This window comes from Chlorella variabilis, assembly GCF_000147415.1.
Source record: "Chlorella variabilis unplaced genomic scaffold CHLNCscaffold_7, whole genome shotgun sequence".
In the NCBI taxonomy this organism is placed as follows: domain Eukaryota; kingdom Viridiplantae; phylum Chlorophyta; class Trebouxiophyceae; order Chlorellales; family Chlorellaceae; genus Chlorella; species Chlorella variabilis.
In genome coordinates, this window is record NW_005435081.1 from 1,466,459 (window position 1) to 1,479,414 (window position 12,956).

General features: G+C 69.1%; 2 protein-coding genes across 2 annotated transcripts in view; both read right to left on the reverse strand.

Annotated features, from left to right (window-relative positions):
- Positions 1 to 2,983, reverse strand: part of CHLNCDRAFT_57542 (expressed protein) — a gene marked incomplete at its 3' end in the record, with an annotated part of 4,140 nt that extends 1,157 nt beyond the window's left edge. Inside the window, exons 1-8 of the mRNA XM_005848906.1 lie at positions 2,868 to 2,983; positions 2,484 to 2,690; positions 2,217 to 2,353; positions 1,999 to 2,039; positions 1,601 to 1,771; positions 1,226 to 1,325; positions 974 to 1,051; positions 634 to 739 (exon numbers count right to left, since the gene is read on the reverse strand). Coding sequence (XP_005848968.1) covers positions 634 to 739; positions 974 to 1,051; positions 1,226 to 1,325; positions 1,601 to 1,771; positions 1,999 to 2,039; positions 2,217 to 2,353; positions 2,484 to 2,690; positions 2,868 to 2,936 — 909 coding nt within the window. The 5' untranslated portion in view covers positions 2,937 to 2,983. The remainder of the gene's footprint in view (positions 1 to 633; positions 740 to 973; positions 1,052 to 1,225; positions 1,326 to 1,600; positions 1,772 to 1,998; positions 2,040 to 2,216; positions 2,354 to 2,483; positions 2,691 to 2,867) is intronic.
- Positions 2,984 to 3,856: 873 nt separating this feature from the next.
- On the reverse strand, positions 3,857 to 12,451 carry CHLNCDRAFT_51659 (hypothetical protein; the record flags this gene model as incomplete). Its single annotated transcript, XM_005848907.1, has 14 exons — positions 3,857 to 4,030; positions 4,500 to 4,607; positions 5,958 to 7,715; positions 7,873 to 7,985; positions 8,125 to 9,012; positions 9,187 to 9,661; positions 9,833 to 9,902; positions 9,993 to 10,146; positions 10,503 to 10,598; positions 10,945 to 11,323; positions 11,501 to 11,649; positions 11,739 to 11,937; positions 12,189 to 12,261; positions 12,378 to 12,451. 14 exons carry the CDS (start codon positions 12,449 to 12,451, stop codon positions 3,857 to 3,859), a joined length of 4,710 nt encoding a protein of 1,569 aa, XP_005848969.1.
- Positions 12,452 to 12,956: the final 505 nt, after the last annotated feature.

A 12,956-nucleotide genomic window follows, 5' to 3' on the forward strand; every position in this document is an offset into this window, starting at 1 on the left:
GATACCCAGCACAGGGTCCAGCCTGGCGGTCAGCCCCAGGCGCTCCAGCAGCCACCCCGTCTGCTGCCCAAACAGCGGGAGGGCGTCTGCGCACCGGAGGGCGCGCAGCAGAGCGCAGGGCAGGGTAAGGTGACGGTGTGGAGTGGACACGGCTGCTGCACGGCTTGCTGGCTTACATGCCCAACCGACCGTCTGCAGCCCCGGCAACACACACACACACACACGCACACACACACACACAACACGCGCAGCAGCAGCAGCAGCAGCAGCAGCCCCGCCTGCAAAGGTGTTGTGCGAGCTGCCGGCTATCGACAGCAGCATGGCGCCGCCGCCGCCCGCCCTGCCGTCGGCCTCCCGCCGCGCGGCGGCCGCCGCCAGCACCCTCTCCTGCCGCTCGCCGCCGCACGACAGCTGTGTTGGGAGGGTTGGGACGGTCCGGCTCATAGTGCAAACATGGATCCTAACGCCGGCCCCGGTGCAGTCGGCACAGACGGCACAGAGGCTCAACCGCACGCTCCCCATCGTCCACCCCTCCGCCGCCACACGCCACCCTCGCCTCGAGTCGCCAGCCGGCCACCGGTATCAATCCAACCACCCCTCTCCAATGGACACCCCCAGCAAGCACAGCCCCACCTGGCCAAAGGCGTTGGGCACATTCCAGTCATGTGAGCCCATGACGAGCAGCGGGGTGCGGGTGGCAAAGCGGGTGAGCGCCTTTGACTCTGGGAACACGGCATACCTGCAAGCGTGGGCGGTGGGGCGGGGCGATGCAGGAAATGGTGAATGGGCTGGGAGCCGAAGCAGCCGCAGGTGCATGCCAGCAGCAGCAGCAGCAGCAGCAGCAGCAGCAGCAGCAGCAGCAGCAGCAGGGAAGGCGGCGCGCGACAGGAGCGGCAGGCGGGAGACGGCGAGGCTGTGCATCACAACCCCGCAGCAGCCTGCGCAGCACCCGCCAGGCGCAGCCTGCGCTCACCACCAGGGGTCCAGAGCCACCCCACACTGGTACAGAGGGTCCTCGGCAACCAGCGCGGTGATAGTGGCGCCGCCGTAGCTGCGGGAGGCGCAGGCGCACGGCATGCGGGGGCATGGCCGTGGTGGGGGTGTCGGTGCTGGCGGCAGGTGCTGCTTCTGGGGCCCTGGGCAGCAGGCTGGTAACAAAGAGGCAAGCACGCCCTTGCCCACACGACAGCAGACACACAGGCTCGCCGCCCTCAATTGAGCCCACCTGTGGCCTGCCGCCGCCACGCAGCGCATGTCCAGGCGGCCCCGCAGGAAGGCCGAAGCATCCAGCCCGTACGCCAGCTCCAGCCCCGCCAGCCGGTCGCCTGTGGGGCAAGGGACGGGGCGCAGGCGGCCTTGTGGTGGGAGGTTGGGAGGGAGAGAGGTCGGGAGGGAGGGAGATGACAGCAGGTGGCAGCGCCGTGTGTGCGCATGCGGGTATCATCGTGCGCAGAGCAGGCCCCACCACACTCTCTCTCTCTCTCTCTCTCTCTCTCTCTCTCTCTGACACACACACACACACGCGCGCGCGCGCGCACGCGCACAGACGCACACGCATGCACATGCGCCCCACAGCACACCACACCGAACAACAGCGCACCTCTGTGCAGCGCCCTCATCATCTGCAGCGCGCCCCTCATCTCCGCCACCCTCACCCGCGTCTTGGCCACCTGCGCAGCCTCATCCCCCAGCCCGGCATAAAACTTCCAGGCGCCGCCCGGCAGCCGCGCGACGCAGGCGGTGCCGTCGGCGTGCTCCACGGCCAGCACCACTGCAGGTGGGGGTAGGGGGCGGGGATCGGGAGGGACGGGCAGAGGGACACAGGAGAGCGACGGGGATGCCAGGGCGGCAGGGTGAGGTGACATGGCAACGTGCAGGGCAAAGGAGGGGAGCTTTGGGACGCGGCGGAAAGCAATGAGATTGGCCGGGGAGGGGCAGGGCAGGGCCGGCGCCGCTGGCGCCTCCACGCCGGCAGGGTCTGCAGCCAGCGCTGCCCACCATAGCCCTGGGAGGCCAGCTCGGAGCAGATGATCGTGTAGCTGCACCACAGCAGCGGCGGGGCATGGGCGCAACACACATTCACGCAGCATGCTTCGCTCTCCCGCTCCCAACCTGGCAAACAGGGCGCCTCCCCTGCTGGCACGCTGGCCGGTAAGAAGCAGGCAGCAGGAGCCGGGCGCCGCCCTCTCCCCGCCTTGCTGCCTGCTGCCACTCACAGGAAGCGGTTGCCGCCCAGGCCGTGCGAGAAGATGATGAGCGGCAGCTGGCTGGGTGCGTCTGGAGCCAGCGGGGCGCCGGGGCTCAGGTCCAGCCGCTGGCTCTTGCCCGCCGCCCACGCAAAGGCGATGAGGCCCTGCAGGCAGGAAGAGGAAGCAGGAGGTGTGGCGTGGCAATGCCCGGGCATTGAGTGCTGGTGGCGGAAGTAGGATGCGGCAGGCAGCTTGTTGGGCGGATGGTATGCGCGTCCAGAGGCGTGAGGAGACCCTGGCCTGCCCCCCCCGGGAGCTGCCGCCTGCCTGCTCCAGCACATCGTACATCCAGCCGTTGAGCCTGAAGAACAGGAACTTGCCCAGGCCCCGAGCGTAGTTGCGATGCCACAGCCACGGCACGCCCCGCCACCGCCACGGCAGCCAGCTGGCGGCGCCGCCGCTGGGCCTCTCTGCTGGGTAATAGAGGCGGCCTGCCACCGGCTGCAGGGAGGAGTGGGGCAGGGAGGTGAGGCAAGTGCGGAAACACAGGAGGCACGCTTGCAGACCAGGCAACAGATGGCAGGTGGGGGTTGCGTGGGTGAGCGGTGCGACGGCGGGCGCTGAGCGGGCGGCGGCGGCGCCCGGCACAGCGGTGGGACGCAGGGCACGCGGCAGTACCTGGCCCTCCTCGCAGCTCCATTCTGCTTCGCAGTAGCCAACGTGGAAGCGCCCGAACGGCTTCCACATGATGGTGGGGCGGGTTCCCACTCGACCTCCGGGCGCAGGCTCTGCCGATTGATCAGGCGGGGGCAAATGAAGAAGACGAAAACTTCTGCGAGGTCAAGGTTACCTGAGCCTGATGTGTGGCCGCCGCCGTCGCCGCATGGCGCCACACGGCCGCGATGCCCAGACATGCCCCCCAATTGAATCCTCAACTGTTTGCTTTGCTGGCATGTGCCTGGGCAAGATACGGATAAAAAGGTAAGCTACACTTAAGTACAGTTATAAAAAAGAGAGTGGCCGCATGGGACAACATGCGGTGACGCGAGAAGGAAGGGTGTTCACCGTGAGCTTACATACATGTGAAGATGGAGGCGGCTGGTTGTTGGTGGGAGTTGGGTTTCAATGAAATGAGAGCTGCCGGCTCCTAAAGAGCCTGCCATCACGGCATCTCGTCAGCATGTTGTTCAAAGTCAAGCGTAGAAGGTTCCAAGTTAGGTAGGAGGAACGCCGGTTCAAAAAGTACTGTTCACCGTACAGGGCAGGTAGGGGGCTAGGGAGGCGTAGAGACAATGAGAGAGAGGGTCATACTGCAGTGATGCGGGTGCGGGCCCAACAGCGGGGCAACAGGAAAAGAGCAAAAGAGTACTTATTTGTGGCAGGCCTGATGCAGAGCAAGTTCTCCAAGGTGTGGGCAAACAAGGTTAGTGGTAACAAGCAAGGCAAGCAAGGTGCACTGGCACCACGGCAAGCAGCCAGGCCATGAATGAACGACTGGAAAAGGGTCGCACCAACGCAAGAGGGAATAGGAATCAAGAGAAGCATGCTGCGCCGGCCGCTCATGTGCGACTGTGGCAGCATGGCCGGGTCCGGCCCCGAGACGAGGAAGGACATGGCGGCGGCACTGTGGCTGCTACCGCAATCAATGCGGGGTGCAGGAGGAGGGGTCATGGTTGTTGTGGCGGCGGCGGGTTCCACGTCATTGCTAGCTTGCGCCCGGCCACTAGCCGGTTGGCAATAAAGCCGCTCCAGCCGTCGCCAGCGCCCAGCAGCTGCACCGGCTGCGGCGCGGGCGCCAGCGGGAAGCTGACCTGCGGCAGTAGCTGCGGCTGCGGAGACTGCTGCGGCGGTGGCGGCGGCGGCAGCGGGGCAGGGGCTGAGGACAAGCCCTGCTGCTGTGCTTCCTGCAGCTGGCTCCGCAACAGCTCCCGCAGCTCCACCACCAGCCGCAGGTGCTGCAGCTGCTGCTGGTAGCGACGCTCCTGGGCCGGCACCCAGGCGGCTGCGGCTGCACCTGCTGCTGCAGGATCTGCAGCTATGCCATCCGGCGTGCCAGCTGCGCCTCCTGCTGTTGCGGCGGCGGCTGTAGTGCGGGACGACAGCCGCCCTCCCGGAGCGTAGGGTGCCGGGCGGCTGAGGATGCGTTCTGGCTGGCCCGTATGGCGGCGGACCACAAGGTAGCCGTTACTTGGGACTACACATGAGGGGGAGGCCGATGGGTCCGACTTGGGTCAGCGCACAAAAGAGGCTAGCAGCCAGCAAGGGCGCCCATGCAGGGGGTGGTGCAAGGCCACCGCCGCAAACACAAACCTTCCACGATGTCGCACGCGGGCAGGTGCCGATCCAGCTCGCGGCAGAGCTGCTGCAGGGTGCCGCTATCAAGGTGTCTGGGTGCGCCGGCTGGTGAGGGAGCAGGAGCTGGCGGAGCAAAGAGCGCGGCGGCGGTGGCGGGCGCCGAGCCAATGGTCCCGCCAGAGGAGAGGGCAACCGCCAGGGCATCCTCGGCGCGGGGCGTAGGCATGCCGCTCAGGGAGGGACAGCCAGACGTCGAACCCTCTCTATGCTCTGCGGGAAGATGCACGCAAGGGGGATGCGCGCTGAGTTGAAGCTACCACCAACCCCACCAACCGAGCTGCAGGGGGTGTCTCTGCTGCCCTCCTCCCGCCTGAAGCCCCACCTGTCGGCTGCACGGGCTCCGGCAGCGACCGCCCGCTCATGGCGCCAAGCCCCGCACAGCCCACAGCGCGACGGTGGTGCCCACCGGCGTGGGGGCAAGTGTGAAGGTAATCCCTCAGCCAGGCGTGCCGCGCTGGCCCGCAAGCCCGCGAGTGCGCGGACGGGGTTTGCGGGAGGGAGGCCGGGGTTCAAGTCCCGGTTGATGAGATCATGAGGAAGGCAGTGGGTTTTAATTCTGCAATGGGTGCAGGTCTCTGGGAAACCGGGTGGCCGCGACCACTCTCAAGGCTGACGGGGAGGTTCACGACCCCCGTCATTCATGAAGGCCAGCTCCAAGCGCCCTCCAGCCATTCAGAAGGCCATGCAAGCGCATTTGGTGGCATTGCAGCGCAAACAAGTGCAACCCATGTGACTGAGCCCAGTACCCATTTTGGGGGGGCGGTAGGTGGGACCGCGGGCGCGAGGCTGCCTACCCCATGTCCCTCTCCCCCTCTTCAGGTAAGCAGGCCATCAGCGGGGGCCTGGTGATATCAGGCCAGTGTGTACAGTGCGCCGCAGGAAACAGAGGCTGGGGGCATGGCATGTGGCAGGCAGCCCCGCCAACTCCCGACCGGGTGCTGTAGCCGCACCTGCCTCCATTGTGCTCTGTGCACCGGGTGACGAAGGAGTGAGTTGACTGCAATACAAGGTTAGGGGCTCGGCGAGATGATGTGCAAGCAGCTGCAATGTTACAGACCGGCCAATCAGCAGTGGGGGCGAGCGCTCGGAATGAGCCTGGCGTGTGGTTGGCGCGGGCAGCGACTGCCGACACGAAGAGTGGTGATGCGTGTGCTCGTTGCCTCAGGGTATTCTTGATGAGATGGGGTGGGAGCTGGGACAGCCTTGGTACTACGGTTGCGGTGGCTTCGGTGCTCCCTTCACACAATGAGCGCAACAACCCACAGGCAAGCATCAGACACACGTGCATTGCACGCCCAGCATACGAAAAGTTAGCATTAGTCTGGGTCCCGGCATCGCAAGGACATGTTTCCGACTCCCCTGCAGGTACCTCCCTCCTATTCGCTGCCGCGGCCCCCCCACCCGTACACACACCTGCAGGCCTCCCAACAAAGTCTCCACACCAGTGCCGTGCATGGATGCCAGCAGCGCTGCCAGGTTCGGAGGCAGCTGGCGAGGCTGCTGCGGCTCGGCGCCGCCGCCATGCGCTGCCTGCGGCTGACCCTGCTGCTGCTGCTGCTGCGCCAGCTGCTGAGCCATCAGCTGCTGCATCATCAACACGCGCTGCATCTGGCTGCCCGGCTGGCCCCCGCCATACGCGGCGCCCAGACCCGCCGCCGCCGCCGCCGCCGCCGGCTGGCCTGCCTGCTTCTGCTGCTGTTGCAGCAGCAGCTGCATGCGCAGCTGGTCCATGGCAGTCGCCAGGCGCTGCTGGAAAGCGGGCTGCCCGGCAGCGCCCGCCTCCTGCGCTGCCTGCTGAGGCTCTGGCGGTGCCTGCTGGGCACGGTCGGCACCACCGTCCTGCTGCTTCGTCCCAGCCCCTGGCTGCTGCAGGGCAGGCGGGTGCCCGCCGGCCGCTGCCTGAGCTGCCTCCTGCCCATGCTCGCTGCTCACGGTGCCGCCGTTTGCTGTCGGCGGCGAAGTCTGCCCAGCAGGCACCAGCGCTGGCAGCGGGGCGGATGCCGGCGGCGGGCTGCCTGGGCGAGGCTGGTCGGGGGCACCCTGCTGATCCATCTGCTGCTGCTGGTCTGGGCCCTCCTTGCTGCCCGCTGCCCCGCCAGCGCCGGTGCCTGCTGCTGCAGCCGGTGGCACCTCTGCTGGCCCATCGACCTGCTTCTCCGGCCCCTCGGGCAGCCGTGACCGCTGGTGCTCAGGCGCCACCAGCTGCCCCTCCGGCTGCTGCTGGGCGTGTGCTTTGGGCACTCCGCCTGCCTGTTCGCCTGCCCGCTCAGGCGGCAGGCTGGCGGCCTCACCGGCGGCGGCCTCACCGGCGGCGCCTGGCGCTTGCCCCTCCTCCTGCTGGCCGCTACCTGGCGCCGCCACCGCCTGCATCCTGCCAGCAGCCTCCGTAGCAGCAGCGGCAGCGGCAGCAGCCGGGCCCTCGCCGCCTTGCGCAGCAGCCTGCGCCTGCAGCAGCTGCGCCAGCTGCGAGGGGCTGGCCGACTGGCGCAACCGGTACTGGTGCAGCAGCTGCAGAAGCAGCTGTGGTTGCCCGCCCACCGAACGCAGCAGGCTTTGCAGCGCGCTGCCCACAGGCGGCTGCAGGCCGCCGCCGCCAGCATCGCTGCCGGCAGCGGGATCCTGGGCTGCGCCATTCATGCCGGCAGTGGCGCCTGCTGCCGTCCCCGCGCTGGCTGGCGGCGCTGGCCCACCACCACCGCCACCTGCTTTCATCATCTCGAGCAAGCGCTGCAACTCATTGGGGCCGGCCTGCGGATGAGCTCCCTGCTGCTGCTGCGCCTGCTGCTGCGCCTGCTGCTGCTGCTGCTGCTGCGCCTGCGCCTGCTGCTGCGCCTGCTGCTGCTGCGCCTGCGCCTGCTGCTGCGCCTGCTGCTGCGCCTGTTGCTGTGCCTGCGCCTGCTGCGCCTGCTGCTGTGCCTGCTGAGCCTGCTGTGCCTGCAGCAGCTGGTTCATCATGAGACCCAGCCGCTGCTGCTGCTCCTGCTGCTGCGGAGGAGGGCCGCTGCCTGGGTGGGTGGGCCCCTGCACGGGGCCGGGGCCCGCGCCGCCGCCGACGCCGCCCACAGGCTGCTGGAACTGCCGCTGCAGCGCCAGCAGCTGCCCCAGCACATCAGAGATGCGGCTCTGCTGCTGCTGCTGCTGCTGCTGAGCCTGCTGCGGGGCGGCGGGGCCCTGCAAACCAGGAGGGCAAGCCAGCAGGTGGCTGGGACGGCATGCGGCCACAGGGATTCCGGCTGCACCCACATCTACATGGAGGCAGCCACCCAGGCAGACACCCAGCCGGCCAGCAAGGCTGAGGCATGTATGCCTGCGGGCGAGGGCCACTCACCTGCTGCATGGGAGCCGAGCGCTCGCCGGCAGCCTGGGCCAGCGCTGCCGGCAAGCCCCCCAGCTGCTGCTCGCCGCCCGGCACGCCTGCCGGCCTGAGGGCGCTTTGCAGGGCTGTAGGAGGAGGGCGGCATGGCGGGAGGTGGGCCAAACAGTGAGGTGACCAATGTGTATAATGCAGGCAGCAAAACAGGCAAGTGCCATCCTGCAGGAGCAAGCGTGCTTGAGAGCTGGCGCTAGGTCCCCACCCCACCTGCCAGCTGAGCCGCCAGTCCGGGGGGCTGCTGCAGCGCCGGCGCCCCGCCGCCGCCCAGGCCGCCCAGAGCGCCTCCGCCGCCAATGCCAGCAGCCAGCAGCGCGGAGGCAAGCTGCGGTGGAAGGCCAGCCAGGCCGCCGCGCGACTGCTGCGCCTGCTGCGGCTGCTGCTGCGGCAGCAGCTGCTGCAGCAGGCCGGCCACGCCGCCGCCGCCACCCCGGTTGGATGCCGCCGCCGTCAGGGCGGCAAGGGCGCCGCTGGCGCCGCCTGCTTGCAGGTAGGGCGCAAGCGCTGCCAGGGCGCTGCCGCCGCCGGCCGGCAGGCCGCCACCTCCCAGCCCAGCCAGCGCCGCCAGCAGCGCGCTCTGCGGCGGCGGTGCGCCGCCAAACGCCTGCTGCTGCTGCTGCTGCTGCAGGAGCATGGACGCGAGCGGCGGCTGTGCCGCCACCGGCTGGGCCTGCTGCGACGCCGCGCCCTGCTGCGCCGCCGTCAGCTGGTGGTGGTACTGCACCAGGTGTGCGATGTAGGCGTGGATGGCGCAGCGCTTGACCGGCTGCCGCAGCATGTCTGGCAGCGGCGGCGGCGCCGCGAGCTGCCGGGGCGCGCTGGGCAGGGCTGGGGGCGGCTGCTGCACAGAGGCCAGCGCCGCAGCCGCCGCCGCCTGCTGCTGCGCCCAGCTCATGTCGCGGCTGTCGGCTGTGGAGGACTCGCGCGGGGCGTCGCCCCGCCCGCCCCGCCCGCCCGCCTGCTGCTGCGCGGGGAGGCCCCAGCCGCCGCGGCCGCGGCCGCCGGCCGCGCCGCCGCGGCCGCCCCACCGCCCGCCGCCGCGCTTGGCCGGCCGCTTGCCGCCGCCCTCCGCCTTCTCCTCTGCATCCGACTCCCCATCTGCTCAGGGAGCGGCGCAGGGCGAGGAGCGCAGCGCGGCAGACGGTCAGCAGCAGGCAGCCAGAGCCGCTCTAGCGTCGTGCTCAGCAGCTTGCTGTGTTGGCGACCAGGGGGAGCTGGGTGGGCCGCAATCCCTCCGCCTGGCAGGGCTGCAGCCCCGCGGCCAGCACCCACCTGTGAACTCTTCATACATCGCCAGCGTCTTATTGGGCTTGCGGGGCCGCTTGCGCGGGCTCAGCAGCGGCTTGAGGTCGTGCTGCTGGTACTGCTGCAGGAGGTGGAGCGAGGGCAGCGCGCCGTGCTGCTGCGGGGCGGCCGCGGCGGCGCCGCCAAACGCGGCGCCGCCAAAGGCCGGCGGCTGCGGCGGCGGCGAGGCCGCGCGCGGCGGCGGCGAGGCTGCTGGCGCGGCGGCAAGGTCAAACAGCGCCGCCGCCACCTCCTCGTCCTCCTGCGCCTCGGCCTCCGCTTCGGCGGCCGAGGCGTCGGGCTTGGGCCCATCCTGCTCTGGCGCCGCCGCGGGTGCTGGCACGGCTGCTGGCGGCTGGTCCTCGGGTGCGCGCGCCGGCTGCTCGCTGGGCGGCGGCTCGGCGGCGGCAGGGGCAGGTGCGGCTGTGGGGGCCTCTCCAGGGGCTGCAGGTGCCGGCTGCTCCTGCAGGGCGGCAGGCGGGCGGCCGCCGCGCAGCAGGTGGTCGGTCAGTGTACGGCCAAGCCCGCAGAGCCTCGCCCGTGCTGCAAGGCATTGTTGTGTAGGAGGCTGCTGCTAGCCGGGCGGCAGGCAAAGCGATACCGCGCGGCGGCATCGCCTGCTGGTGAGGCTCACCATCCTGCGCTGCGCTTTGACTGGGGGCGCCGACTGGTCGCTGGGCGCGGCTACGGCGCCCTGGCTGGGCCTGCAGGGTGTCAGGGAGCCACGGCCGGGTAAATCCAGGCCCAGAGGAGGTGTGCGCACTCGATCACGCACCAGCCGCCCATCAGCGCACCTCGCCTGCTCACACGCCCGCCGCTGGGCGTTGCTGGCTCGAGAGAGCCGGGCCCTGGCACACGCTTCTGGCGAAAACCGGGGTAAGCGCCCTCCGAGCAGTTGGATGCTAGAAGTATTCTTTACACTGCATGAATGGACTGTGCTGGACGGCGCTGCGAGCAAACGGCCAACCTGGACCCTGACCTGGGCTGCCTTGCCCCGCTTGCACGCCTTGCTATCCTCACGCCCATCCCGATCATCAAGTGTTGGAGGGATTCATGCGCTGGCTTCGTAGATGGCAGTGAACTTGGGGCAGCCACAACGGGAGGCAGTCTGTCTGTGGCCTGGCTCCACTGAGCAGCACTGTCAGAGTGACTTGCATCGCCAATTAGGCTGCGGGATTACCCAGCGAGGGCAGCAGTGACTTCTGGGGGTCACCTGACTTAACCGCCGCACTGGCGTAGTCGCCGCCGCGTCAGTGCCGCCGTGTGTGGATGAGCGTGTCATGCTAGACAGGGTCGCAGTGCACCATTTAAATGACTTGGAGCTTTTGCACCAAGACAGGCATGGAGCCACAGACGGTACGCCTCTTTTTGACGGGCGCAGCTTATTGGCAGACTATCAGCTGCAGGAAGGCGATGTCATTGAAGCATTTCGGCTACAGTTAGGCGACTGATCAATGAACATGACCATGCAAACTGTGCTGTAAACGGTTGATACTGATGTTGGCAAGGGAGTGCCAAAGAAACCAGCAAGGCAAATAAATCGAGCAGAGGCGAATCCCCAGCTGCACTAGCTCCAGCGCTGGCGCAGCGCATCCATCCAGCCGCGGTGCGTGAGGGTGATGGTGCCGCTGCCGCCTGCGCAGCAACAGAGGGCAGCCCTGAAACCCAGCTGGAGCAGCATGGCGATGGGTCCCAGTTGCCGTCCAGGAATCATCCCTCTGCCCAGCATCTGTGGCACTCGCTCACCCGCATCCAGCACAATGTCGGCACCAGCCTGCCCTCTGCTGCCCGTCGTGCCATCGCTGCCAGACGGCGGCTGCGGCTGCACATCCACCGCCCGCTGCAGACGGCTGCGCGGCGCTGCCGATACCCCTTCCGCTGCCGCTGCCGGCATTGCAGCCCTGTCCCGTCCGACTGCCGCTGCGTCCCCTTGCTCCAAGGGCAGGCGGAAGAGCAGGCTGCCGTCGTCCCGCGTCTCCACCTGCCGCACGGTGCCGGGCCGGGCGGCGACGCGCGCGCAGCTGCGCAGGCGCAGCAGCCCCGTCAGCCCGGGGCTCAGGAACAGCTGGATGTCGCCGCCGCCGCTGGCCACACTGACGGCGCTGGCGTTGTCGGCCAGCTGCACCTGCAGCGGGTCAGCGGTAGACAGGCAGGCGCAGGCGCTCGAGGGAAAGGACGGCAGATGGGGCAGGGCGCAAGCCGGCTGCTGGGGCTGGCTGGCTGCTGCCTGCGGTCGAGCCGGGGATTAAGCCCCTGCAACTTCCGCTGCACGCCAGCGGACACCCAGCCCCAGCAGCCTCACACCGTCCCAGCTTGCCTGCACAGCGCCGCCCCCCGAGTCGACCTGAAGGTTGCCGTCAAGGCTGTCCACCGCCACGGCGCCGCCGCACGAGCGCAGCGTCGCGCTGCCGCCGCGGCAGTCCATGTTTGTGACGTGGACCGGCCCGCCGCCTGCCGGGCCGGGCAGGGCAGGGCAGGTTGAGGGTGGGGCAGGGTATGGGCTGGTCGAGTGGAGGCAGGCATCCCCAGGGCCCCCTCACCTGAGTCCGCCTCCAGATCGTCTGCATAGCACGCCCCCAGCGTGAGCGCCCCACCGCCGCTCCGCAGCGCCGCGCGCCTGGCCACCAGCGCGGCCAGCGCCAGCGGGCCACCCCCGCTGTCCACCCGCACGTCCACGCCGGTCATGGCGCCGCGGATGGCGCCGCCGCCCGAAAACAGGTGGGCGTCAATCGCCTTGACCTGCGCGTGAGTCGACACACCAGGCCCAGCCCAGGGGCGTCTCGGCAGTCAGCCCCGGGAGTGCGGCCCTGCCCGGCGCAGAGGGCGGGCTGCTTGCTGTGCTGCCGGGCAGCTCCCTGCCCGCGAGCGGCAGCACCGTGCAAAAACAGGAGAGCCCAGTGTGCTGTGCATCTGCCCGATGAGCCACCGGTCTAGCCAGCCCCACATCAGCCCGCACCCAGCCGCAGCCCTGCTCGAGCCCAGAGTCTCACCTTGGGTGCCGAGATGTCGCCGCCGCTGGTGCTGACCCGCAGGCTGCCCTCCTGCACCGCATCCACATGCACGCTGCCGCCGCTGGTGGTGGCTTCTATGGACAGGAAGCGGGAGGGAGCCAGCGCCTGCAGCTGCAGGCGTGGCAGCGGGGCCGCCGAGGGCGCCAGCTCGTCGCTGCCGCTGCCCACCACCGACACTGCGGGCGGGGCAGGCACGGGAGGGCGCAGGGTGGGGTGGCAGAAGGTGCGCTGCTTGGAAGCATAGCTGTGTCTTTTCTCAACGGGTGGGGCAACGCCCTTATCTGCAACAACGCCTGCTTGCTGCTGCCAGTGCACCCACCGACAGTCGCGTCCTCGCGGTGTGGGTGCTGCGCCTGCCCCGCCTGCAGCTGCGCGCTGCTGCTGAGCTCGATGGCCTCATGCTCGCCGACCCTGACTGTCAAGTCAGCCACGCTATTGAGGAAGCCCAGCCGCAGGATGCTGCCAGGCGCCACGCCGTCGAACCGCTGCCGCCAGGCGGCATCTTGGGCGGCGGCGGCGGTGGCGGCGCCGCCACCACCCTCTGCTGCCGAAGCCAGTGATCTGCTGCAGACACTCGCATGAAACGCAGCTGCCGCAGGGCGGCATAGGGCTCTGCCCTGTGTGGCAGCAGCCCAGGCGGGCAGAGTTCGGGCGGCAAGGGGCCCCAGCATTGAACCAGAGCTTTGAGACGATGCAGTCCAATTGGTGGGGAATCGACGGTAGCGTGTAAAGGGCTCTAGAGCCCTT